This window comes from Bombina bombina, chromosome 9 (genome assembly GCF_027579735.1).
Source record: "Bombina bombina isolate aBomBom1 chromosome 9, aBomBom1.pri, whole genome shotgun sequence".
Taxonomy (NCBI): domain Eukaryota; kingdom Metazoa; phylum Chordata; class Amphibia; order Anura; family Bombinatoridae; genus Bombina; species Bombina bombina.
The window spans coordinates 216057637-216084437 of record NC_069507.1 but is presented as its reverse complement, the minus strand read 5'-3'; the positions used below and the strand labels follow the sequence as shown (position 1 = coordinate 216084437).

The window sequence follows — 26801 nt, the reverse complement described above, 5'->3', positions numbered from 1 at the left end:
CACGCAAGCGCAAAATAGCGCTTATGTGCAATGCTTAATTCCGCCAGGGGAATTCAGCCCGCCAGATGTGAACTGCGGCGGACAGGGACGCGTATATGCGCCCCTGTCTACCTCAGCTTGATAAATCTCCCCCCTAGATACTTAAATGTAAAAAAAAACATTAAAGTCCTTGAGAATTAAATGTCTCAACGCATTACAAATAAGAAGCAAGGGGCAGTTAAGGACTCAAATTTCTACTGTTTACATGTTACTGTCCACCAAAGAGGTACATACAGTATGTTGATTTGTATCATTCTGGCAGCCAAGAGGAAAATGAATGGTTAGTTGTAAAAAATATATGTTAAGATAAAAAAATGTCCCATTCTGTCTTGCTAAAGAGGATAGGATGCAAATTGCATGACCATATCATCAGTTGTTTACCAGCTGGGACTGTGTGTAATTGTATTTTTATTTTGTGCAGTGGAATAATCTTGTTCTGTAAATAATTTCAGTGTTTTTTTTTTGTTCACAGTTTGAACCCATCCTCAGACTGTTCCCAAGAGAACATTACGGTGTACAATGAGAAGTCGGAGGTCCTGGGGGTGCTTTGCCCGGATTCTCCTAGAATCTCAGTCTTTGAGTCCCAAGGAAGCCTATCTGTGCATATCTCCACCGACGCCTCCTTTAGCCAAGAAAGAATAGTGTATCTCTTGTATTATTCTTTTGCTCCTGGTAGCGGTGAGTAACCAAGAATTTCTTTTAAATACACCAGAGAATTTCATCCAAAAAGAGAGGAATTTTCACTAGTGAAAATGAATGTTGTTTTGAAGGAATACTATCAAGTAGGAAGGCGGAAGACTGTATTAAGCAATGTCATTGCAAAAGATTCTCTGAAATTAATAATTAATACACCCCACAGTACACTGTCTCTTTATACTTAAAACTTTAAATTTACACCTTGATAAACCACCAAAAAAAAATAATAATCTCAACTGAAAACAGCTCATAGGCACACAACTATTATCTATAGAACAAAACTATTATCTATAGATGAAGTGCTCGTTTGGAAATCAGCAATCAGACTACATCTCGTAATCCAGGAACCAATCATACAACACGTACAACGGTACTGTAAGTACAAGTGACATTCTAAAGCCTACATACACCCAGTTCTCTAGAGAATGATTTTTATTACTGACTCAGATAAAGAAGGTATGTATTTTTAATAAGCGTCTTTAAATTAGATGACTCATAAAATCTAGAGTCCAGGTGCTATTACTTTACATTCCAGTATTGATAATGCTAGCATTGGTTTCCAACGAAGGTAACACCCATTTACAGGAATGATATATAGGATAATATGTTAGATAATGTAAATAATGATACACTGATTTGCATTGTTTTCTTACTGACCAAATGATCTGCCCCTGATATCTTTTATTTAGGCAGTATGTACCAGATTCACTTTATTTTTATTTTTATTGGGAATACTCTCAGACCCTGCTCAATGTGGAGGAAATCTTGAAGCCCTTTCTGGAACCATTGCCAGCCCCAATTATCCTGGAAGACATCCTGATTTCACATTTTGTGTGTGGCACCTTGACGTTCCAAAAAACACCAAAATACAGCTGTCATTTACTGAAATCTTGTAAGTTGAAACATGATCTGTAAATTGCTAGCTAGCTGATGCAAACCTGCAGCCGAAGGAGCTCTAAAGCTGCGTTCACAACTTCTTAAAGGAATAGTCTAGTCAAAAAAATAAAAAAGCAACAGTACTATTGCTGACTGTGCTTAAAGGGACACTGAACCCCAAAAAAATATTTCTTCATTCAGATAGAGCATGCAATTTTAATCAACTTTCTAATTTACTCCTATTATCAATTTTTCTTCGTTCTCTTGCTATCTTTATTTGAAAAAGAAGGCATCTAAGTTAAGGAGCCAACCAAATTTTAGTTTAGTACCCTGGACAGCACTTGTTTATTGGTGGGTGAATTTATCCACCAATCAGCAAGAACAACCCAGGTTGTTCACAAAAAATGGGCCGGAATCTAAACTTACATTCCTGCTCTTCAAATAGATACAAAGAGAATGAAGAAAATTTGATAATAGGAGTAAATTAGAAAGTTGCTTAAAATTGTATGCACTATCTGAATCACGAAAGAATCTAAAGGGACATAAGTTTTTTATATATATATATATATATATATATATGTGTGTGTGTGTGTGTGTATACTGTATATATATATATATATATATATATATATATATATATATACACACACATATAGAGATATAGAGACACACTCCTTGAAACGCCTTCTATCTGTGGGCTTAGAATCTAACTGAATTTAGGCCAGCCTAGTGGGGAAAAAATCAATTTTTAGATTTAGATTGCAGGAAAAGGAGGCAAAAATATATAAGAAAAATGATTTGCATATCGTTTCTTCAAAATATTATGAACATTTTATGGTGGGTTTATTGTTGAGTTTAATGTCCCTTTAAAATTGTATGCTCTATCTGAATGATTAAAGGAATTTTTGGGGGTTTTATATCTCTTTAAACAGCTTTCCAATTTACTTGTATTATCTCGTTTACTTTGTTCACCTAGTATCCTTTGTTAAAAAAGCATACCTAGGTAGGCAACAAATTACTGAGAGCTAGCTGGTGAATGGTGGCTGCACATATACACCTCTTGTCATTGGCTCATCTTATGTATTCAGCTAACTCCCAGAATTGCATTGCAGCTCCTTCAACAAAGGATATTAAGAGAAATAAGCAAATTAGATAATACAAGTAAAGTGGAAAGTTGTTTAAAGTGATATGCTTTATCTGAATCATAAAATAGAAATGTTGGGTTTCGTGTCCCTTTAAGTAGAATCTATCCATGAGCTACCAAACATTGTTCAAGATCCGTTTGAATATTTACATAAAGGCCACACTTTATGGCTTAGCATAATCTAAATATTAATACTATTCTATTCTTTGTCTTCTAGTATAGAAATAGACCCGTTATGCCGATTTGACTTCATCGCTTTGTATGACGGACCCTCCACTAACTCTCCAATACTGGATATCTTGTGCGGTCGCACTACTGCTCAGGTGGAGACCTCATCCAATTCTATGACACTTATGCTGAGCACAGACTACGCCAACTCTTATTTTGGGTTCTCTGCTGACTATATTGTATTGCCCCAGTCAAATACAAGTGAGTGTCACCAATACAAAAATATACAAATTGTAATTTTAACTTTACAGAAATGTTATTGTAGATTTGCTTGGAAGATAGAAGGCCTAACAGTTCTTACATTTGTGACTTTTCACACACAAGATGCAAAGACAAGGAGAATTCAGCATGTGTAACGTTTTATGGCGCATGACATCTGTACAGTTAATTTAATTGCTAGTTTAATGTCATTTTAGTATAATAGTTAGGGGAGGTTAATTAATAGTTTTATATAGTTTATTTTAATTCTAAAGGTAAGTTTTAATTTATTATAAGATAGGGATGTGGTAATTTTAATGTAAAGTTAGCGGGTTGTTTAGGAGTTAATAGCTTAATTTAGTTTATGGCGATGCGGGAGTCTGGCGGTTTAGGGGTTAATAGGTTTAGTTAGTGGTGGTGATGTGGGAGGCCAGAGGTTTAGGGGTTAATACTTTTATTTAATTGTGGTGGGGTCCGGGAGCGGCGGAATAGGGGTTACATTTATTTAGTTGCAGCGGGGTCCGGGAGCGGTGGGATAGGGGTTAAACATTTTAATATAGTGGCGGCGTTTAGTGACAGGGTATAAATAAAGTTGGTAAAAAAGCCGAATAGCAGTGAGATTGATGACTGTTAGTTAACAACAGTGCGTGGCTTTTTGCTGGCTTTTTTTATAAATATGGAGATTGTATTGAGGTCCACGGCCGCGACGTTAGGCGATCGTATTGGTGCCGTTGAATGCAACAAAGTTGACGGCTTGATAGATATCCCCCGTAGACTCTTGAACATGTGTTTATCATCAAGCAAATGAAATGTATATTAGTACACGTCAGCAGTAATCTCCAATAGCATATTCAGAGAGAAAGGTGTGTGCAGCTGCCAAGGTGGTATGGGGGTAAAATTATTTAGGTCATTTAATACCATTAAAGGGATATGAAACCATTTTCTCTTGTTAAGTGTATCCAGTCCACGGATCATCCATTACTTGTGGGATATTCTCCTTCCCAACAGGAAGTTGCAAGAGGATCACCCACAGCAGAGCTGCTATATAGCTCCTCCCCTCACTGCCATATCCAGTCATTCTCTTGCAACTCTCAACTAAGATGGAGGTCGTAAGAGGACTGTGGTTTTTTATACTTAGTTTATTTCTTCAATCAAAAGTTTGTTATTTTTAAATGGTACCGGAGAGTACTGTTTATCTCAGGCAGTATTTAGAAGAAGAATCTGCCTGCGTTTTCTATGATCTTAGCAGAAGTAACTAAGATCCTTTGCTGTTCTCACATATTCTGAGGAGTGAGGTAACTTCAGAGGGCGAATAGCGTGCAGGTTTTCCTGCAATAAGGTATGTGCAGTTAAAATATTTTTCTAGGGATGGAATTTGCTAGAAAATGCTGCTGATACCGAAGTAATGTAAGTAAAGCCTTAAATGCAGTGATAGCGACTGGTATCAGGCTTATTAATAGAGATACATACTCTTATAAAAGTGTATTTTAAAACGTTTGCTGGCATGTTTAATCATTTTTTACATATGTTTGGTGATAAAACTTATTGGGGCCTAGTTTTTTCCACATGGCTGGCTTGAATTTTGCCTAGAAACAGTTCCCTGAGGCTTCCCACTGTTGTAATATGAGTGGGAGGGGCCTACTTTGGCATTTTTTTGCACAGCAAAAATTACAGACACAGACATCCAGCTTCTTCCTGCATGATCCAGGACTTCTCTGGAGGGCTCAAAAGGCTTCAAAAGTCGTGTTGAGGGAGGTAAAAAGCCACAGTAGAGCTGTGGCAGTTGTTGTGACTGTTTAAAAAACGTTTTTGTCATTTGTTATTCCGTTTTTGATATTAAGGGGTTAATCATCCATTTGCAAGTGGGTGCAATGCTCTGCTAACTTGTTACATACACTGTAAAAAATTCGTTAGTGTAACTGCATTTTTTCACTGTTATTTCAAAATTTGGGAAAATTTGTGTTTCTTAAAGGCGCAGTAACGTTTTTTATATTGCTTGTAAACTTGTTTTAAAGTGTTTTCCAAGCTTGCTAGTCTCATTGCTAGTCTGTTTAAACATGTCTAACACAGAGGAACCTACTTGTTCATTATGTTTGAAAGCCATGGTGGAGCCCCATAGGAGAATGTGTACTAAATGTATTGATTTCACCTTAAAGAGTAAAGATCAGTCTTTATCTATAAAAGAATTATCACCAGAGGGTTCTGTCGAGGGGGAAGTTATGCCGACTAACTCTCCCCACGTGTCAGACCCTTCGCCTCCCGCTCAGGGGACGCACGCTAATATGGCGCCAATTACATCAGGGACGCCCATAGCGATTGCCTTGCAGGACATGGCTGCAATCATGAATAATACCCTGTCAGAGGAATTATCTAGATTGCCTGAATTAAGAGGCAAGCGCAATAGCTCTGGGGTTAGGAGAGATACAGAGCATGCAAATGCTGTTAGAGCCATGTATGATACTGCGTCACAGTATGCAGAACATGAGGACGGAGAGCTTCAGTCTGTGGGTGACATCTCTGACTCGGAGAAACCTGATTCAGAGATTTCTAATTTTAAATTTAAGCTTGAGAACCTCCGTGTATTGCTTGGGGAGGTATTAGCTGCTCTGAATGACTGTAACACAGTTGCAATTCCAGAGAAATTGTGTAGGCTGGATAGATACTATGCGGTGCCGGTGTGTACTGACGCTTTTCCTATACCTAAAAGGCTTACAGAAATTATTAGCAAGGAGTGGGATGTGCCCTTTTCCCCACCTCCTATATTTAGAAAAATGTTTCCAATAGATGCCACTACACGGGACTTATGGCAGATGGTCCCTAAGGTGGAGGGAGCAGTTTCTACTTTAGCAAAGCGTACCACTATCCCGGTGGAGGACAGTTGTGCTTTTTGAGATCCAATGGATAAAAAATTGGAGGGTTACCTTAATAAAATGTTTATTCAACAAGGTTTTATTTTACAGCCCCTTGCATGCATTGCGCCGGTCACTGCTGCGGTGGCATTCTGGTTTGAGTCCCTGGAAGAGGCCATCCATACAGCTCCATTGAATTAAATTATTGACAAGCTTAGAACGCTTAAGCTAGCTAACTCATTTGTTTCTGATGCCATTGTTCATTTGACTAAACTAACGGCTAAGAATTCCGGATTCGCCATCCAGGCGCGTAGGGCGCTATGGCTTAAATCCTGGTCAGCTGACGTGACTTCAAAGTCTAAATTACTCAACATTCCTTTCAAGGGGCAGACCTTATTCGGGCCTGGCTTGAAGGAAATTATTGCTGACATTACTGGAGGAAAGGGTCATACCCTTCCTCAGGACAGGGCCAAATCAAAGGCCAAACAGTCTAATTTTCGTGCCTTTCGAAATTTCAAGGCAGGAGCAGCATCAACTTCCTCAGCTTCAAAACAAGAGGGAACTGTTGCTCATTCCAGACAGGCCTGGAAACCTAACCAGTCCTGGAACAAGGGCAAGCAGGCCAGGAAGCCTGCTGCTGCTCCCAAGACAGCATGAACGGCCCCCTATCCGGAAACGGATCTAGTGGGGGGCAGACTTTCTCTCTTCGCCCAGGCGTGGGCAAGAGATGTTCAGGATCCCTGGGCGTTGGAGATCATATCTCAGGGATATCTTCTGGACTTCAAAGCTTCTCCTCCACAAGGGAGATTTCACCTTTCAAGATTATCTGCAAACCAGATAAAGAAAGAGGCATTCCTAAGCTGTGCGCAAGACCTCCTAGTAATGGGAGTGATCCATCCAGTTCCGCAGACGGAACAAGGACAGGGATTTTATTCAAATCTGTTTGTGGTTCCCAAGAAAGAGGGAACCTTCAGACCAATCTTGGATCTAAAGATCTTAAACAAATTCCTCAGAGTTCCATCATTCAAAATGGAAACTATTCGGACCATCCTACCCATGATCCAAGAGGGTCAGTACATGACCACAGTGGACTTAAAGGATGCCTACCTTCACATACTGATTCACAAAGATCATCATCGGTTCCTAAGGTTTGCCTTTCTAGACAGGCATTACCAATTTGTAGCTCTTCCCTTCGGGTTGGCCACTGCCCCGAGAATTTTTACAAAGGTTCTGGGCTCACTTCTGGCGGTTCTAAGACCGTGAGGCATAGCGGGGGCTCCGTATCTAGACGACATCCTGATACAGGCGTCAAGCTTTCAAATTGCCAAGTCTCATATGAGATAGTTCTGGCATTTCTGAGGTCACATGGGTGGAAAGTGAACGTGGAAAAGAGTTCTCTATCACCGCTCACAAGAGTCTCCTTCCTAGGGACTCTTATAGATTCTGTAGAGATGAAAATTTACCTGACGGAGTCCAGGTTATCAAAACTTCTAAATGCTTGCTGTGTCCTTCATTCCATTCCACGCCCGTCAGTGGCTCAGTGCATGGAAGTAATCAGCTTAATGGTAGCGGCAATGGACCGCTGCAATTATGCATGCTAAGTCAGTGGAATGGGGATTACTCAGATTTGTCCCCTCTACTAAATCTGGATCAAGAAACCAGAGATTCTCTTCTCTGGTGGCTTTCTCGGGTCCATCTGTCCAAGGGTATGACCTTTCGCAGGCCAGATTGGACGATTGTAACAACAGATGCCAGCCTTCTAGGTTGGGGCGCAGTCTGGAACTCCCTGAAGGCTCAGGGATCGTGGACTCAGGAGGAGAAACTCCTCCCAATAAATATTCTGGAGTTAAGAGCAACATTCAATGCTCTTCTAGCTTGGCCTCAGTTAGCAACACTGAGGTTCATCAGATTTCAGTCGGACAACATCACGACTGTGGCTTACATCAACCATCAAGGGGGAACCAGGAGTTCCCTAGTGATGTTAGAAGTCTCAAAGATAATTCGCTGGGCAGAGTCTCACTCTTGCCACCTGTCAGCGATCCACATCCCAGGCGTAGAGAACTGGGAGGCGGATTTTCTAAGTCGTCAGACTTTTCATCCGGGGGAGTGGGAACTCCATCCGGAGGTGTTTGCTCAACTGGTCCATCGTTGGGGCAAACCAGAACTGGATCTCATGGCGTCTCGCCAGAACGCCAAGCTTCCTTGTTACGGATCCAGGTCCAGGGACCCGGGAGCAACGCTGATAGATGCTCTAGCAGCTCCTTGGTTCTTCAACCTGGCCTATGTGTTTCCACCATTTCCTCTGCTCCCTCGACTGATTGCCAAAATCAAACAGGAGAGAGCATCAGTGATTCTGATAGCACCTGCGTGGCCACGCAGGACCTGCCACGCAGGACCTGGTATGCAGACCTAGTGGACATGTCATCTCTTCCACCATGGACTCTGCCTCTGAGGCAGGACCTTCTAATACAAGGTCCTTTCAATCATCCAAATCTAATTTTTCTGAGACTGACTGCATGGAGATTGAACGCTTGATTCTATCAAGGCGTGGCTTCTCCGAGTCAGTCATTGATACCTTAATACAGGCTCGGAAGCCTGTCTCCAGGAAAATCTACCATAAGATATGGCGTAAATATCTTTATTGGTGTGAATCCAAGAGTTACTCATGGAGTAAGGTTAGGATTCCTAGGATATTGTCCTTTCTCCAAGAGGGTTTGGACAAAGGCTTATCAGCTAGTTCTTTAAAAGGACAGATCTCTGCTCTGTCTATTCTTTTGCACAAGTGTCTGACAGAAGTTCCAGACGTCCAGGCATTTTGTCAGGCTTTGGTTAGGATTAAGCCTGTGTTTAAAACTGTTGCTCCCCCGTGGAGCTTAAACTTGGTTCTTAAAGTTCTTCAGGGAGTTCCGTTTGAACCCCTTCATTCCATTGATATTAAACTTTTATCTTGGAAAGTTCTGTTTTTGATGGCTATTTCCTTGGCTCGACGAGTCTCTGAGTTATCTGCCTTACATTGTGATTCTCCTTATCTGATTTTTCATTCAGACAAGGTAGTTCTGCGTACCAAACCTGGGTTTTTGCCTAAGGTGGTTTCTAACAGGAATATCAATCAAGAGATTCTTGTTCCATCATTGTGTCCTAATCCTTCTTCAAAGAAGGAACGTCTTTTGCATAATCTGGACGTAGTCCCTGCCTTGAAGTTTTACTTACAGGCTACTAAAGATTTTCGTCAAACATCTGCCCTGTTTGTCGTTTACTCTGGACAGAGGAGAGGTCAAAAAGCTTCGGCAACCTCTCTCTCCTTTTGGCTTCGGAGCATAATAGGCTTAGCCTATGAGACTGCTGGACAGAAGCCCCCTGAAAGGATTGCAGCTCATTCTACTAGAGCTGTGGCTTCTACCTGGGCCTTTAAAAATGAGGCCTCTGTTGAACAGATTTGCAAGGCTGCGACTTGGTCTTCGCTTCACACCTTTTCAAAAATTTACAAATTTGACACTTTTGCTTCTTCGGAGGCTGTTTTTGGGAGAAAGGTTCTACAGGCAGTGGTTCCTTCCGTTTAAGTTCCTGCCTTGTCCCTCCCATCATCCGTGTACTTTAGCTTTGGTATTGGTATCCCACAAGTAATGGATGATCCGTGGACTGCATACACTTAACAAGAGAAAACATAATTTATGCTTACCTGATAAATTTATTTCTCTTGTAGTGTATCCAGTCCACGGCCCGCCCTGTCCTTTTAAGGCAGGTCTAAATTTTAATTAAACTACAGTCACCACTGCACCCTATGGTTTCTCCTTTCTCGTCTTGTTTCGGTCGAATGACTGGATATGGCAGTGAGGGGAGGAGCTATATAGCAGCTCTGCTGTGGGTGATCCTCTTGCAACTTCCTGTTGGGAAGGAGAATATCCCACAAGTAATGGATGATCCGTGGACTGGATACACTACAAGAGAAATAAATTTATCAGGTAAGCATAAATTATGTTTTTTTTATGATTCAGATGCAACATACAATTTTAAACAACTTTCCAATTTACTTATATTATCTAGCTTGCTTCTTCTCGTGGTATCCTTTGTTGAAAAGTATACCTTGGCAGGCTCAGGTGCTGGGAGCTAGCTTCTGATTGGTGGCTGCACATATATGCCTCTTGTCATTGGCTTAATGTTTGTGTTCATCTAGCTCCTAGTAGTGCATTGCCGCTCCTTCAATAGAGCATACCAGAAGAAACGGAAATAAAATTGATAATAGAAGTAAAATGGAAAATTACTTAAAAATGTATGCTGTATATGAATATGAAATAAACATACTGGGTTTTATGTCCCTTTAATATGCGACCATTCTCCTCTCAAGGAGGCCTCAAACTTTTCCTTTTTTTTAACGCTATTAAATCAATGTGTCCTCTTTTAATTCATTCTGCTCTTTCCTCTTCAGGCTCTTTGACATGTTCAAGGGATGGAATGACAGTAATTATTAACCCATCGTTTCTGTCCTTGCTAAACTATCATGGTCAAGATTTAACATTAACCAATACAACTTGTGGGCCTGTGTCCACCAATCCTGTTGTATTTTATGTTCCATATGTGGGTTGTGGAACCGTCAAAAAGGTATGAAAATCAGTTTGTTTGTTTTTAGTTGGTGGGAGATCAGAACTTATAATTCCTAATTTAGCTCAAAGTCTGTATTTTATTGTAGTAAATCTAAATGTAATTCAGAATACAATTTCAGACAGGTACCTGTATTTGAAATATTTCACCATCAGGGTTGGTAAATAGCTCATATTTTAAAAACCTAAATAAATATTATTTGTGACCATAAAACAACAGCAGTATAAATCACACCCCCTTACAATGTGAAATTTTATAATAGGTGCACAAGACATGGTGTAGATAATACGATGGCCAAAAACTTACAAATGCTCAAATACTATTACTTAGTGCCAAAAAAAAAACACCTTAAATTGTGAAATAAAAATGAATATGTGCAAAAAAAACAGAAATTAAATTACACAAATACGGATTTAGACAACATCCATACCAAAAAAAGAGGAAAATATTATTTAAAAATAAGAAAATTACTAGAAAACATAAAAAGGAAAAAAAGGGAAAAAATGGGGGGGAAGCAGAATAATCCCCATGGTGTCCCTAGCGGTGTCATATGTCATCACATAGTTGATGTGATATTGTATGACTTCTCCAATGTGAATATGTTTAATGTCATACCCAGGATTTTTAAGGTTTGGGACAATGTAGGTAATAAATAGTAAATATAGAAAGACTCATCCTTTTTCTGAAACTTGTCCTAAACAAGAGATTTTAGCTTTAAAGATTTGGCTATTAGAAAATCATTTTTAATTTAGGGGAAATTATGATTAATTATGCAAATTACTAAAATCTATTTCTGTACTATCCAGAGAATTGTAATTTGCAGTTAATTCACACATACATCCTGTGTAATTAAAGGGATATGAAACCCAAAATGTTTCTTTCAAGATTCAGATAGAGCGTGTGGTTTTAAACAACTTTCCAATTTACTCCTATTATCCCATTTGTTTTGTTCTCTTGGTATCTTTTGTTAAAAAGGATACATAGCTGGGCTCAAGAGCTGCTGATTGGTGGCTGCACATATATGTCTCACGTTACTGACTCAGCCAAAGTGGTCAGCTAGCTCACAGTAGTGCATTCCTGCTTCTACAACAAAGTATATCAAAGGAATGAAGCAAATTAGATTAAAGAAAAAAAATTGGAAAGTTGTTAAAAATTGTATTTTCCATATGAATCATGAAGAAAAATGTTTTGATTTCATGTTCACTTAAAGGGATATAATACTCATATGCTAAATCACTTGAAACTGATGCAGTATAACTCTAAAAAGCTGACAGGAAAATATCACCTGAGCATCTCTATGTAAAAAAGGAAGATATTTTACCTCACAATTTCCTCAGCTCAGCAGAGTAAGTTCTGTGTAAAAAGTTATACTCAGCTGCTCCAAGCTGCAGGTAAAAATAAAAAAAAATATGAAGAAATTAACAGCAGCCAATCAGCATCAGCAGTGCTGAGGTCATGAACTCTTACTGTGATCTCATGAGATTTGACTTAACTCTCATGAGATTTCATAGTAAGCTTCCTTTACCTGATTGGTGAAATAATATGAGAGTGCACGATGCTAGTCCCTTCAGATGTCCCAGGACAAAAACACTAAAATGCTGCTTAGAAATCCTTTACAATGGGATGTGGCTACTGAGGAACTTTTGAGGTAAAATATCTTTCTTTTTTACATAGAGATGTTCAGGTGATATTTTCTAATCAGCGTTTTACAGCTATGCTGCATCACTTTCAAGTGTTTAAACATTTGGGTATTATGGCCCTTTAATGTCTATGGGGATTTCTCTTGTTAAGTGTGTTCAGTCCACGGGTCATCCATTACTTATGGGATATATTCTCCTTCCCAACAGGAAGTTGCAAGAGGATCACCCAAGCAGAGCTGCTATATAGCTCCTCCCCTCACATGTCATACCCAGTCATTCTCTTGCAACCCTCAACAAAGAAGGAGGTCGCGAGAGGAGCTGGAGTTTTTACTTAACTATTCTTCAATCAAAAGTTTGTTATTTTAAATGGCACCGGAGTGTGCTGTTTTTCTATCTCAGGCAGTATTTGGAAGAAGAAAGTGCCTGCGGTTTTTTTTTTTTTTTTCTATGATCTTAGCAGGCGTAACTAAGATCCACTGGCTGTTCTCGACATTCTGAGGAGTGGGGTAACTTCAGAAACTGGGAATAGCATGCGGGGTCCTCCGCAAATGAGGTATGTGCAGTACTTTATTTTCTGGGAATGGAATTGACTAAGAAAATACTGCTGTTACCGTATGATGTAAGTACAGCCTTAAATGCAGTAGTGGCAACTGGTATCAGGCTGATAAATGTATGCGCAGTCGAGTTATTTTCTAGGGACTAGAATTTGACTGAGAAAATACTGTTAAAACTGAAATAATACTTAAGCCTTATCTGCAGTGGTAGCGACTGGTAGCAGGCTTAGTGATAGCTTTGCATGACATTGGAAAATGTTGTTTTTTAATAAAACGTTTACTGGCATGTTATTCGTTTTTGTGAGGTACTTTGGTGATAAATCGCTTTGGGCATGATTTTTTTCCACATGGCTAACATATTTTTCTGCATGGAAACCGTTATATCAGGGCTCCCACTCTTGTGATAGGAGTGGGAGGGACCTTGTTTTAGCGCCTTGTTGCGCAGTTAAAATTCTTGCACAGTCTTCCTGCTTCTTCCTCCTTGATCCAGGACGTCTCTAGAGAGCTCAGGGGTCTGCAAAATTCATTTGTGAGGGAGGTAATCAGTCACAGCAGATCTGTGACAGTGTGCTGACTGTGATTAAAAGCGTTAAATCTTAATTGATATCTGTTTTATCCGTTTTGGGTATTGAGGGGTTAATCATCCTTTTGCTAATGGGTGCAATCCTCTGCTAATAATACACTTCTTGTTAAGAATTGTTTAATTATATCTGTATTTTTGAAGCGCTGCAGCGTTTTTTATATTGCTTGTAAACTTATTGAAAGTGATTTCCAAGCTTGCTAGTTTCATTGCTAAGTCTGTTTAAACATGTCTGATTCAGAGGAAACTGTTTGTTCATCATGTTCAAAAGCCAATGTGGAGCCCAATAGAACGATGTGTACCAATTGTATTGATATTGCTTTGAATAAAAGTCAATCTGTACCGATAAAGAAACTATCACCAGACAACGAGGGGGAAGTTATGCCGCCTAACTCTCCTCACGTGTCAGTACCTGCGTCTCCCGCTCGGGAGATGCGTAGGATTGAGACGCCAAGTACATCTAGGCCCTTACAAATCACTTTACATGATATGGCTAATGTTATGAAAGAAGTATTATATAATATGCCCGAATTAAGGGGCAAACGCGATAGCTCTGGGTTAAGGACAGAGCGCGCTGATGACACGAGAGCCATGTCTGATACTGCGTCACAATTTGCAGAACATGAGGACGGTGAGCTTCATTCTGTCGGTGACGGTTCTGATCCGGGGAGACCGGATTCAGAAATTTCAAATTTTAAATTTAATCTTGAGAACCTCCGTGTGTTACTAGGGGAGGTATTAGCGGCTCTGAATGATTGCGACACAGTGGCAATTCCAGAGAAATTGTGTAGGTTGGATAGATACTATGCGGTACCGGTGTGTACTGACGTTTTTCCTATACCAAAAAGACTTACAGAAATTATTAGTAAGGAGTGGGATAGACCCGGTGTGCCTTTTCCCCTCCCCTGATATTTAGAAAAATGTTCCCTATAGACGCCACCACACGAGACTTATGGCAGACGGTCCCTAAGGTGGAGGGAGCAGTTTCTACGTTAGCCAAGCGTACCACTATCCCGGTAGAGGATAGCTGTGCTTTCTCAGATCCAATGGATAAAAAATTAGAGGGTTATCTTAAGAAAATGTTTGTTCAACAGGGTTTTATATTGCAGCCTCTTGCATGCATTACGACTATCACGGCTGCAGCGGCATTCTGGTTTGAGTCTCTGGAAGAGGCGATTCGCACAGAGCCGTTGGATGAGGCTTTGAGCAAAGTTAGAACCCTTAAGCAAGCTAATGCGTTTGTTAAAGATGCTGTAGTACATCTAACCAAACTTACGGCTAAAAATTCCGGATTCGCCATACAGGCGCGCAGAGCGCTCTGGCTTAAATCCTGGTCAGCGGATGTAACTTCCAAGTCTAAGCTACTTAACATTCCTTTCAAAGGGCAGACCTTATTCGGGCCCGGCTTGAAGGAAATTATTGCTGACATTACGGGAGGTAAGGGCCACGCCCTTCCTCAGGACAGGGCCAAACCAAAGGCCAAACAATTTTCGTGTCTTTCGTAACTTCAAGGCAGGAGCAGCATCGACTTCCTCCGCTCCAAAACAGGAAGGAACTACTGCTCGTTACAGACAGGGTTGGAAAGGCAACCAGTCATGGAACAAGGGCAAGCAGGCCAGAAAGCCTACTCCCGCCCCTAAGACAGCATGAAGGCAGGGCCCCCTATCCGGAGACGGATTTAGTGGGGGGCAGACTTTCTCTCTTTGCCCAGGCTTGGGCAAGAGATGTGCAGGATCCCTGGACGTTAAAGATTATATCTCAGGGATACCTTCTGGATTTCAAAACCTCTCCTCCACAAGGGAGGTTCCATCTTTCGAGGTTATCGACAAACCTAGTAAAGAGAGAGGCATTTCTACAATGTGTACAAGACCTCTTAATCATGGGAGTGATCCACTCAGTTCCGCGATCGGAACAGGGACAAGGATTTTACTCAAATCTATTTGTGGTTCCCAAAAAAGAGGGAACCTTCAGACCAATCTTGGACTTAAAGATCTTAAACAAATTCCTAAGGGTACCATCGTTCAAGATGGAAACCATTCGAACCATCCTACCCATGATCGAAGAGGGTCAATATATGACCACGGTGGACTTAAAGGATGCTTACCTTCATATACCGATTCACAAAGATCATTATCGGTACCTAAGGTTTGCCTTTCTAGACAGGCATTACCAGTTTGTGGCTCTTCCCTTCGGGTTAGCCACGGCCCCGAGAATTTTTACGAAGGTTCTGGGCTCACTTCTGGCGGTACTAAGACCACGAGGCATAGCGGTGGCTCCGTACCTAGACGACATTCTGATACAAGCGTCAAGTTTTCAGAATGCAAAGTCTCATACAGAGATAGTTCTAGCATTTCTGAGGTCGCATGGGTGGAAAGTGAACGTGGAAAAGAGTTCTCTGTTACCACTCACAAGGGTTCCTTTTCTAGGGACTCTTATAGATTCTGTAGAGATGAAGATTTAACTGACGGAGTCCAGGTTATCAAAGATTCTCAATGCTTGCCGTGTCCTTCATTCCGTTCCAAGCCCATCAGTAGCTCAGTGCATGGAGGTAATCAGCTTAATGGTCGCGGCAATGGACATAGTGCCATTTGCGCGCCTGCATCTCAGACCGCTGCAACTATGCATGCTCAGTCAATGGAACGGGGATTACTCAGATCTGTCCCCTTTGCTAATTCTGGACCAGGAGACCAGAGATTCTCTTCTCTGGTGGTTGTCACCGGTTCATCTGTCCAAAGGAATGACCTTTCGCAGACCAGATTGGACGATTGTAACAACGGATGCCAGCCTTCTAGGCTGGGGAGCAGTCTGGAATTCCCTGAAGGCTCAGGGATCGTGGACTCAGGAGGAGAAACTCCTTCCAATAAACATTCTAGAATTAAGAGCAATATTCAATGCTCTTCTAGCTTGGCCTCAGTTAGCAAAACTGAGGTTCATCAGATTTCAGTCGGACAATATCACGACTGTGGCTTACATCAATCATCAAGGGGGAACCAGGAGTTCCCTAGCGATGTTGGAAGTCTTGAAGATAATTCGCTGGGCAGAGTATCGCTCTTGCCACCTGTCAGCGATTTACATCCCAGGCGTAGAGAACTGGGAGGCGGATTTCCTAAGTCGCCAGACTTTTCATCCGGGAGAGTGGGAACTTCACCCGGAGGTATTTGCTCAACTGATTCGTCGTTGGGGCGAAACGGATCTGGATCTCATGGCATCTCACCAGAACGCAAAGCTTCCTTGTTACGGATCCAGGTCCAGGGACCCGGGAGCGGTGCTGGTAGATGCATTAGCAGCCCCTTGGGTTTTCAACATAGCTTATGTGTTTCCACCATTTCCATTGCTACCTCGGCTGATTGCCAGGATCAAACAGGAGAGGGCAGCGGTAATTCTGATAGCGCCTGCGTGGCCACGCAGGACCTGGTATGCAGACCTAGTGAACATGTCGTCCTGTCCACCATGGTCTCTTCCTCTGAGGCAGGACCTTCTAATTCAGGGTCCTTTCAACCATCCAAACCTAATTTCTCTGAGGCTGACTGCCTGGAAATTGAACACTTGATTCTATCAAAGCGTGGGTTTTCGGATTCGGTTATTGATACATTAATAAAGGCTCGGAAACCTGTGACCAGAAAAATTTACCATAATATATGGCGTAAATATTTATATTGGTGCGAATCCAAGAGTTACTCATGGAGTAAGGCTAGGATTCCTAGGATATTAGCTTTTCTACAAGAGGGTTTAGAAAAGGGTTTATCCGCTAGTTCGCTAAAGGGACAGATTTCAGCTCTGTCTATTCTTTTACACAAACGTCTGGCAGAGAATCCAGACGTCCAGGCCTTTTTTCAGGCTTTGGCTAGAATTAAGCCTGTGTTTAAAGCTGTTGCTCCTCCGTGGAGCTTAAACTTGGTTCTTAAAGTTCTTCAGGGTGTTCCGTTTGAACCCCTTCATTCCATTGATATTAAGCTTTTATCTTGGAAAGTTTTGTTTTTGATGGCTATTTCCTCGGCTCGAAGAGTCTCTGAGTTATCTGCCTTACATTGTGATTCTCCGTATCGGATCTTTCATTCAGACAAGGTAGTACTGCGTACTAAACCTGGGTTTTTGCCTAAGGTTGTTTCTAACAGGAATATCAATCAAGAGATTGTTGTTCCATCATTATGTCCTAATCCTTCTTCAAAGAAGGAACGTCTTTTGCATAATCTAGATGTGGTCCGTGCTCTGAAGTTCTACTTACAGGCAACTAAAGATTTTAGACAAACTTCTTCTCTGTTTGTCGTTTACTCTGGACAGAGGAGAGGTCAAAAAGCTTCGGCTACCTCTCTCTTTTTGGCTTCGTAGCATAATACGTTTAGCCTATGAGACTGCTGGACAGCAGCCTCCTAAAAGAATTACAGCTCATTCCACTAGAGCTGTGGCTTCCACCTGGGCCTTTAAGAATGAGGCCTCTGTTGAACAGATTTGCAAGGCTGCAACTTGGTTTCATACTTTTTCCAAATTTTACAAATTTGACACTTTCGCTTCTTCGGAGGCTGGTTTTGGGAGAAAGGTTCTACAGGCAGTGGTTCCTTCTGTTTAATGTTCCTGCCTTGTCCCTCTGTCATGTTCTTATGTGCATGTCTGTACACCTTTAAGCAGGCCTTACTTAAACCTACACCTCCCCCTTCCAGGTGCCAATTAATGTTAGTTTGCAGCATGCTATGTTGTGTGAAGCAGCATGTTCTAAACCTCCTGGCTAAGTGATTATTCTCTACCTAATCATTGGATTACAACTATAATACTTTTGGGTATTATCAACCTACTATTCCTATACATTCATCGTCTTATGGACTTATATTACAGTTCGTTTGCACAGATATCCAGGATTACTGCCTCTCATTGCCGGTATAACCAAACCGTTCCACTGACAACCTCCTCTATCAAACACAGTGAGTTACTCCTCTCAACTACCGCTACAACTCTGAACAAACTTGCTTTCCAGCAACCCGGCAATTCTTATACGTATTCACCGACTAACCTTCCTCACTGAAGCCGCGCTGTTAAGCTTCTCACACAGCGTGTGCCTGTCAGCGTGTTCTCGCACGCCATTGGATAATCGTCACACACCCCTCTGAGGCTGTCAGCTTTCTGCAGCGCTGGCTCGTCTCCCTCACACGCTCTCTCTCTATTGCCACCCAAGCAGTACATAATACTAGAAGGCTCTTTAAACACTCTCCATTTAGAGTTGTTCATCCACTTGTTCTCCAAACTTGCAAATTGTACTGAGGAAAGTACTGCATCTCAAACAGACGCTCTGATTCAATTGACTCTGTGCTAACTTGCTTTACCAACTCTCTCCTGTAACCAGTTAAACAGGGGTAAATAACCTTTACTCAATTCCTATACTCTCTCCTTTCTGCAGTTGAGATCCATAATCTCTAGTTACTAACTAGATATCTGACACCCTCCCATCATCCGTGTACTTAGCTTTGGTATTGGTATCCCATAAGTAATGGATGACCCGTGGACTGAACACACTTAACAAGAGAAAACATAATTTATGCTTACCTGATAAATTTATTTATCTTGTAGTGTGTTCAGTCCACGGCCCGCCCTGTCTTTTTAAGGCAGGTTCTAAATTTTAAAATTATAACTCCAGTCACCACTGCACCTTATAGTTTCTCCTTTCTCGTCTTGTTTCGGTCGAATGACTGGATATGACATGTGAGGGGAGGAGCTATATAGCAGCTCTGCTTGGGTGATCCTCTTGCAACTTCCTGTTGGGAAGGAGAATATATCCCATAAGTAATGGATGACCCGTGGACTGAACACACTACAAGAGAAATAAATTTATCAGGTAAGCATAAATTATGTTTTTTATAGATACATTGTTTGGATTGTTTCCAAATATGGTTGTAACCCCTTCTAGAGCTATACATTATTACAATCATCTTTAGAAGGCAGAGAGTTAAGACACAGATGAAACAAGGTTTCCAAAACAAATAGTTGTAAAGATGCATATAACTGCAGTATATGTAAATGTAGAGCTCTGTGTATGTTTGCCTTGATGCACAGACATTTGTTGCTAGATTGTGTGTCTTGGAAAAACACCTTAATTCATAGATCTTAGTCCCCTAATAAGATTTGATGAGATTGAAATTGTATTCATTATCTAATGTGCATATTGCTCTATTTTCCATAGGCGATGGATCATACCATATCATACACCAACACCATCAGTGGATTATTAGCAGGAGGAGGAGTGATCACCAGACAAAATAATTTGGAGATCATTGTGACCTGTGAATTTGACAGTAATTCTACAGTAGAGGTCATGTACATGACACAGAATGGCATTGTTCAAGAACAGAAAGATTCTAGCCAGTACGATGTCAGCCTTGATTTTTATGAGTCTGAAGATTTCTCCTCTCAAGTGGTAGAAACACCCTACTTCATCGAACTCAACAAGACACTTTATTTGCAGGCTACACTGAGAAGCCCAGATCCCCAGCTCACTGTGTTCACAGAAACCTGTTTTGCATCTCCGAATTCTAACTTTGAAGAACCAACTTATGAACTCATCAGACATGGGTATGGAGAACAAATAAGAATAGATTTGTGTTGTACCAGCTTTAGGTTTTACATGGTGTAAAGGCAACAGAAGTGTGTATTAGAGTCCAAGAAAACAAAGTGATTTTGACTTATAGGTTTCTGATATAATCAGTTGTCTGTGCTATCCAATGAAGAACCCAAGGGATAAGATCAGGCCTAGTGAAACATTGAGACGCATGAGCACAAATAGGTTATTTAATTGCTCAATTAACTTAATTTCAAACCTTTACTGAACATAAGAATAGGTTTAAAACAAACACTATTTCAGGACTTTGAGATTTTTGCATTATATTATTTTTCGATTTTCTAATCTATCAATAATATACTCTATGGCCAAAAGTATACGGACACCTGACCGTCACACCTATGTGAGCTTGTTGGAGATCCATTCTAAATCCGTGGGCATTAAGATAGTGTTTTCAAACCCCCCTCCCTTGCAGTTACTCATCGGTGAAGACTTTGCACAAGATTTTGGAGAGTGCCTGTGGGATTTTGTGCCCATTCAGCCAAAAGAGCATTTGTGAGGTCAGACAGTGATGTTGGATGAGAAGGCCTGGCTTGCAGTCAGCATTCCAATTCATCCCAAAGGTGTTCCATGGGGTTGAGGCCACTGAAGTTCCTCCACACCAAACTCGCCAAACCCTGTCTTCATGGACCTTGCTTTGTGCACTGTGTAACCGTCGTGCTTAAACAGGAAAGGCCTGTCCTAGACCATTGCCACAAAACTGGAAGCACCCAGTTGTCTTAAATGTTTTTGTTTCCTGTAGTATTAAAGGGATAATAAACCCAACATTCATGGTTTAGATAGAACATCCAATTTTAAACAACTTTCCTGTTTACTTCTATTATCACATTTCCTTCATTCTCTTGTTATCATTTGTTGAAGGAGCAGCAATGCACTACTGGTTTCTAACAGAACACATGAGTGATATATGTGCAGCCACCAATCAGCAGCTAGAACCTAGGTTATTTGCTCCTCCTGAGCTTTCCTAGAAAAACCTTTCAGCAAAGGATAACAAGAGAAGGAAGCAAATTAAATAATAGAAGTAAATTGAAAAGATGTTTTAAACTATGTTCTGACTGAATCATGAATGTCTAATTATGACTTTACTGTCCCTTTAAAATGATCCTTCACAGAAATTAAGAGGCCTATCTCAAACTCTGAAAAAGAAAATCCAGACCATTACCCCTCCTCCACCAAACATTATAGTAGGGTCTATGCATTCTGGTTAAAGGGACAGGAAACCCCAAATTTTTGTTTCAATATTTGGCTAAAACATACAATGTTAAACAACTTTCCAATTTGCTTCATTTTCTTGTTATCCTTTGCTGAGGGAACAGCATTGCACCAGTGGCAGTTAGATGAATACATCTAGTTAGCCAATCACAAGAGGCAAATGTGTGCAGGCACCAATCAGCAACCAGCTCCCACTAGTCTAGGATATGTGAGTATTATTTTTCAACAAGGGATACCAAGAGAACAAAGCACATTTGAAAATAGAAGTGAAATTAAAAGTGTCTTAAAATGTCATGCTCTATCTGAATCATGCAAGTTTAATTTTGATTTTCCTATCCCTTTAAGTAACATTCTTTTGGTATCCCCAACTCCTTGATTCTGCCAGATAGTGAGGCGTGACTTATCATTCCATAGAACGTGCTGTCCAATGGCGGGGTGCTTTATACCACTCTAGACGAAGCTTGGCATTGCGCATAGCTGCTCGGCTATGGAAACTCATTTCATGAAGCTCCTGATGCACAATACTTGTGCTGATGTGGCTTCCAGAGGCAGCTTGGAACTTTGTATTGAATGATGCATCAGATGATGGGACAGAAATTTCCCTGACTTGTGAAAAGGTAGCATCCTATTACAGTGCAATGTTTAAAGGGACACTGTAGCCAAATGTTTTCTTTCGTGATTCAGATAGAGCATGACATTTTAAGTAACTTTCTAATTTACTCCTATTATCAAATATGCTTCATTCTCTTGGTATCTTTATTTGAAATGCAAGAAAGTAAGTTTAGATGCCGGCCCATTTTTGGTGATCAACCTGGGTTGTTCTTGCTGATTGGTGGATAAACTCATCCACCAATAAAAAAGTGCTGTCTAGAGTTCTGAATAAAGAAAAAGCTTCTTTTTAAAATATATATAGCAAGAGAACGAAGAAAAATTGATAATAGGAATAAATTAGAAAGTGGCTTAAAATTGCATGCTCTATCTGAATCATGAAAGAAAAAATTTGGGTTCAGTGTCCCTTTAAGCCACTGAGCTCTTTAGTATGACCTATTACTCTGACAATTTGTGTCTATGAAGATGTAATTGCTATGTGCTGGATTTTATGCAGCTGTTAGCAATCAGTGTGACTGAAACACCTGAACTCAGTAATTAGTAGTGGTGTCCACATACTTTTGGCAATATGGTCTATATTAAAAATGTTCAGAGGTTAATCTTAAAGGGACAGTGAGTCTACACCAGAATTTTTATTGTTTAAAAAGATAGATAATCCCTTTATTACCCATTCCCTAGTTTTGCACAACCAACACAGTTATATAAATACACTTTTTTACCTCTGTGATTACCTTGTATCTAATCCTCTGCAAACTGCCCCCTTATTTCAGTTCTTTTGACAGACATTCATTTTAGCCAATCAGAGCTGACTCACCTGAACTCCACGTGCATCAGCACAGCGTTATCTATATGACACACATTAACTAACACCCTCTAGTGGTGAAAAACTGTCAAAATGCCCTGAGAGAAGAGGCGGCCTTTAAGGGCTTAGAAATCAGCATATGAACCTCCTAGGTTTAGCTTTCAACTAAGAATACCAAAAGAACAAAGCAAAATTGGTGATAAAACTAAATTTAAAAATTGTATAAAATGACATTCTCTATCTGAATCATGAAAGTTTATTTTGGACTAGACTGTCCCTTTAGGGGAGCACAATAAACATTTATCTTCTTATGCATTATACCCCAGCATAAAAATCATCCTGCTTCAAAAATTCCTGACAAGTTAACCCTTTCCTTGCTATGGTGGTTGGAACATGCAACAGCCTACTAGCAGATATGTCAACTTACCTTAAAGGCACAGTAAAATCATAATTAGACATTGAACATACAATTTTTAACAACTTTCCAATTTACATCTATTATTTAATTTGCTTCCTTCTCTTGTTATCCATTGCTGAACTGTTTATCAGGGTATGCTCAGGAGCAGCAAAGAACATAGGTGCAAGTGTTGAGTGAAGTTTTGGTTGCAGCAAAACAATAATTGTTTAGACTTTGCAGATATGTTATTCCATAGCAGACAACAGAAATATACAGTTTACGCCGGGGTTAGGTTCCAGAAGGAATGGTTGTAAATCGAAACCGTTGTAAATTGAAACCCAGTTTATAATGTAAGTCAAAGGGAACTGAGGGGTTAGGTTCCAGGCCCCTCTCAAAATTGTCTTAAGTAACATCTAATACATTATTTTTAAAGCTTTGAAATGAAGACTTTAAATGCTAAACAGCATTATACACCTAATAAAATAATCACACAACACAGAATATATAATTAAACTAAGTTAAATGAACAAAAACATTTGCTAAACAGCATTATAAACCTAATAAAATAATCACACAACACAGACTTCACTTGCATTTTTCTGCAAACAGTTCTTTATATGCATTCCAATCTGGACTGATTTATAGACAGGAAGATCTTGTTCCTTTGAAATCTGCTCGATAGCTCAGGTCTGGTTAAACTGATTAATTTCAGCTTGGTTGGCTTTGCTGCAACACATGCGGACAGCTCCACCTACTGGCTATTTTAATCAATGCACTGCTTCTCAATGCTTTTCAATAGCAGTCACGACTGGAAAAAAAGGTTGTTATTCTGAAACGGTGTAAATTGAACCGTTGTAAACCGAGGGCCACCTGTATATATATATATATATATATATATATATATATATATATATATATATATATATATATATATATATATATATATACAGATTGTCATTGGCTGACCCATGTGTTCAGTTAGGAGTAGTGCATTGTTGCTCAAATTGTACCAAAAGAATGAAGTAAATTTGATAATAGAAGTAAACTAGAAAATTGTTTAAAACTGCATGTGCTACCTAAATCATTGAAGAACATTTTTGGGTTTCATGTCCCTTTAAAAGTATGAACCAGCAAGAATATTGTGCCAGCCACACATTATTATTTTAAAAAAAAAATGTTTTGGGGGGGGGGGCAGTACATGGATGTTTGTATATAGCTGTATAGTATATATATATATATATATATATATATATATATATATATATATATATATATATATATATATATATATATATATATATATATATATATATAAAGTAATACAGAATGTTATTAGTCAGAAGCACAATTTAGGAGCCGTGGCACCCAAAATTTGTCAAGCCCCGGTTTGCAAGGAAAATAACATATTTCTTATTCATCTTGTAGATGTTCAAAGGATGACACATACCACAATTTTCCCTCTGGGAGTGGATTTGCACGGTTTAGTTTCAGTGCCTTCAGGTTCTTACATTCTCACCCATCTGTATACCTCCAATGCCGCTTCGTGATCTGTGATATCAACGACTCAGAATCTCGCTGTAAACAGGGCTGTATGAATCGCCGGCGCAGAGATCTCAGTTCACACAAGTGGAAAGCAAATGCTGTTGTGGGACCCATCCGACTGAAACATGAAACTGAACATCCCGGTGAGAGATACAGAACATTTTCAATAAGAACATATATTATGTCTGGGATTCCCAAATTATGTTATGAGTACAATGTTAACTGATGGGAAACCCCAACTTAAAGGGACATGAAACCCAAAATTGTTATTTTGTGATTCTGACAGAGAATACAATTTTAAACAACTTTCCAATTTACTTCTATTATTTAATTTGCTTCCTTCTCTTGTTATCCGTTGCTGAAAGGTTTATCTAGGTAAGCTCAGGAGCAGCAAAGAACCTAGGTTCTAGCTCCTGATTGGTGACTGCATATATTTACTGATTTGTCATTGGCTCATCCATATGTTCAGTTAGAAACCAGTAGTGCATTGCTGCTCCTTCAACAAATGATGCCAAGAGAATGAAACAAATTAGATAATAGAAGTAAATTTGAAAGTTATTTAAACTTGTATTCTCTATCTGAATCGTAAAAAAAAATTGGGTTTCATGTCCCTTTAATAATATTTCTATGATCCAGTATCCAATACATGGGAACTGGGCACCGTAATGCTGAGCCTATTGGTATAGATTCCGTATAATCCTGCAGCAGGTTATCATATAAAGAGACCGCTAATGTGCTTTTTCTGTGTGCCACATTTATTCACAGGTTCTCTAAGTGATAAAAGAGAAGAAACATCCAATGTACCACAGAACAACCTATACTTGCTGGGAATCATGGTACTGATTGTCAATGCCCTCATACTGGCATTAGTGGTACTGAGATATCAACGGAAGCAACCAGTAGGGTACAGATATCAGCAGCTAGCAACAGAATAGACGAGAGAATGGGAACATGGAACACTGGATTTTCAATCTTTTATGAAGCCCAGAATATGCATTAAAATAAAAGCAGGAAATAAGTTGGTCAATTAGTGCATTTTAGTTTATCTATCACTCTATGTATTTTATCTATGTGTTTGATTATTATCTATTTACCTATCTATCTAAAATCTGTCTCTATCTATCTGCTTGTCTATTATCTATTTATCCATTGATCTATAATCTGTCTCTTTCTTTCGGCTTCTCTAGTATTTATCTGTCTATCTAATGTATGTTCCAGGTAAGTTCTATGTAGAGTAGCATTACTTGTGTAATTATTCTATTTTACAATGGACCTATAAGGAAATTAGTGAAATATACATTAGGGATTTAGTGGTCTAACAATGTAGGTCATGACTGGGCTTATGCTGTCCTAAACAATGTGTCAGGGGCATTTAGATCATTTTCGGTTTGGATGCTGATTAACAGGGGGAAGAGTGCTTCTGGCATGGAGAACAGCACAAGAGACCAAGATGTCATGAACTTTATAGATGAAAACGACGACAAAAAAAACTTTACATCATATACCTGTAATCTCATTGACTAAAACAAACAATGATGAAAAGACTAAACCTGGAAATGTGTTTTTAGAAGACTGACTAAAATGAAATCAAAATTTGCTGTCAAAATAAACATTGGTGGAAGTAGATGTGAGTAGAATTTGCCATAATTTCTATTTATTGAAGTGATTGTGCACTTGTGAGTAGATGTGTGCAGTGAGTGAAAGATAAATAAAAGCTGTTGTAAAGGGACAATAAGCACAACTTGTGCTTATCCCACACTCCCTAGAGGAAGGAAGGTTTCTTTAAAATGTTGTAAATTGCCTAAAGCAGGTATTAATTTGCAGCATTTTGAAGAAAACCTAGGCTACAGAATTTGCTTTTTGGACTATTATGGAGTGTAGCACAAGCACAATTTTTACACAAAAGCAAGCTTTTTAAAGGGACAGTAAACACTGGGATAAATGTTACATAATTCCTCAACATAAGTGTAGCTGTACAAAAAGAAGTGAAATAAATTATTTACACCCCCAAAAGTTTGCTTACCTTACATGTATCCCCATGATCTTCACTGCCTTGCTATCTAATACATATTTAGGTCATTGAGCCTTTCCTGTTAAGTTTTATTTTGTACCATTAAGTAGTCCTCCTTTGTACAAATTCTAATTTGTTTATATCCTTCTGGAAATATGGCCTCTAGAATGGCACACAATACTCAAGATGAGACCTAACTAGTGATCTTTAAAGTGGTATAA

At 39.7% G+C, this 26801-nt stretch overlaps 1 protein-coding gene across 1 annotated transcript in view; it reads left to right on the top strand.

Moving 5' to 3' along the window:
- Nucleotides 1-26039, top strand: part of LOC128640218 (CUB and zona pellucida-like domain-containing protein 1) — a 29320-nt gene extending 3281 nt beyond the window's left edge. Inside the window, exons 3-9 of the mRNA XM_053692619.1 lie at nt 512-717; nt 1477-1627; nt 2973-3184; nt 10457-10629; nt 19573-19961; nt 24453-24712; nt 25335-26039. Coding sequence (XP_053548594.1) covers nt 512-717; nt 1477-1627; nt 2973-3184; nt 10457-10629; nt 19573-19961; nt 24453-24712; nt 25335-25504 — 1561 coding nt within the window. The 3' untranslated portion in view covers nt 25505-26039. The remainder of the gene's footprint in view (nt 1-511; nt 718-1476; nt 1628-2972; nt 3185-10456; nt 10630-19572; nt 19962-24452; nt 24713-25334) is intronic.
- Nucleotides 26040-26801: the final 762 nt, after the last annotated feature.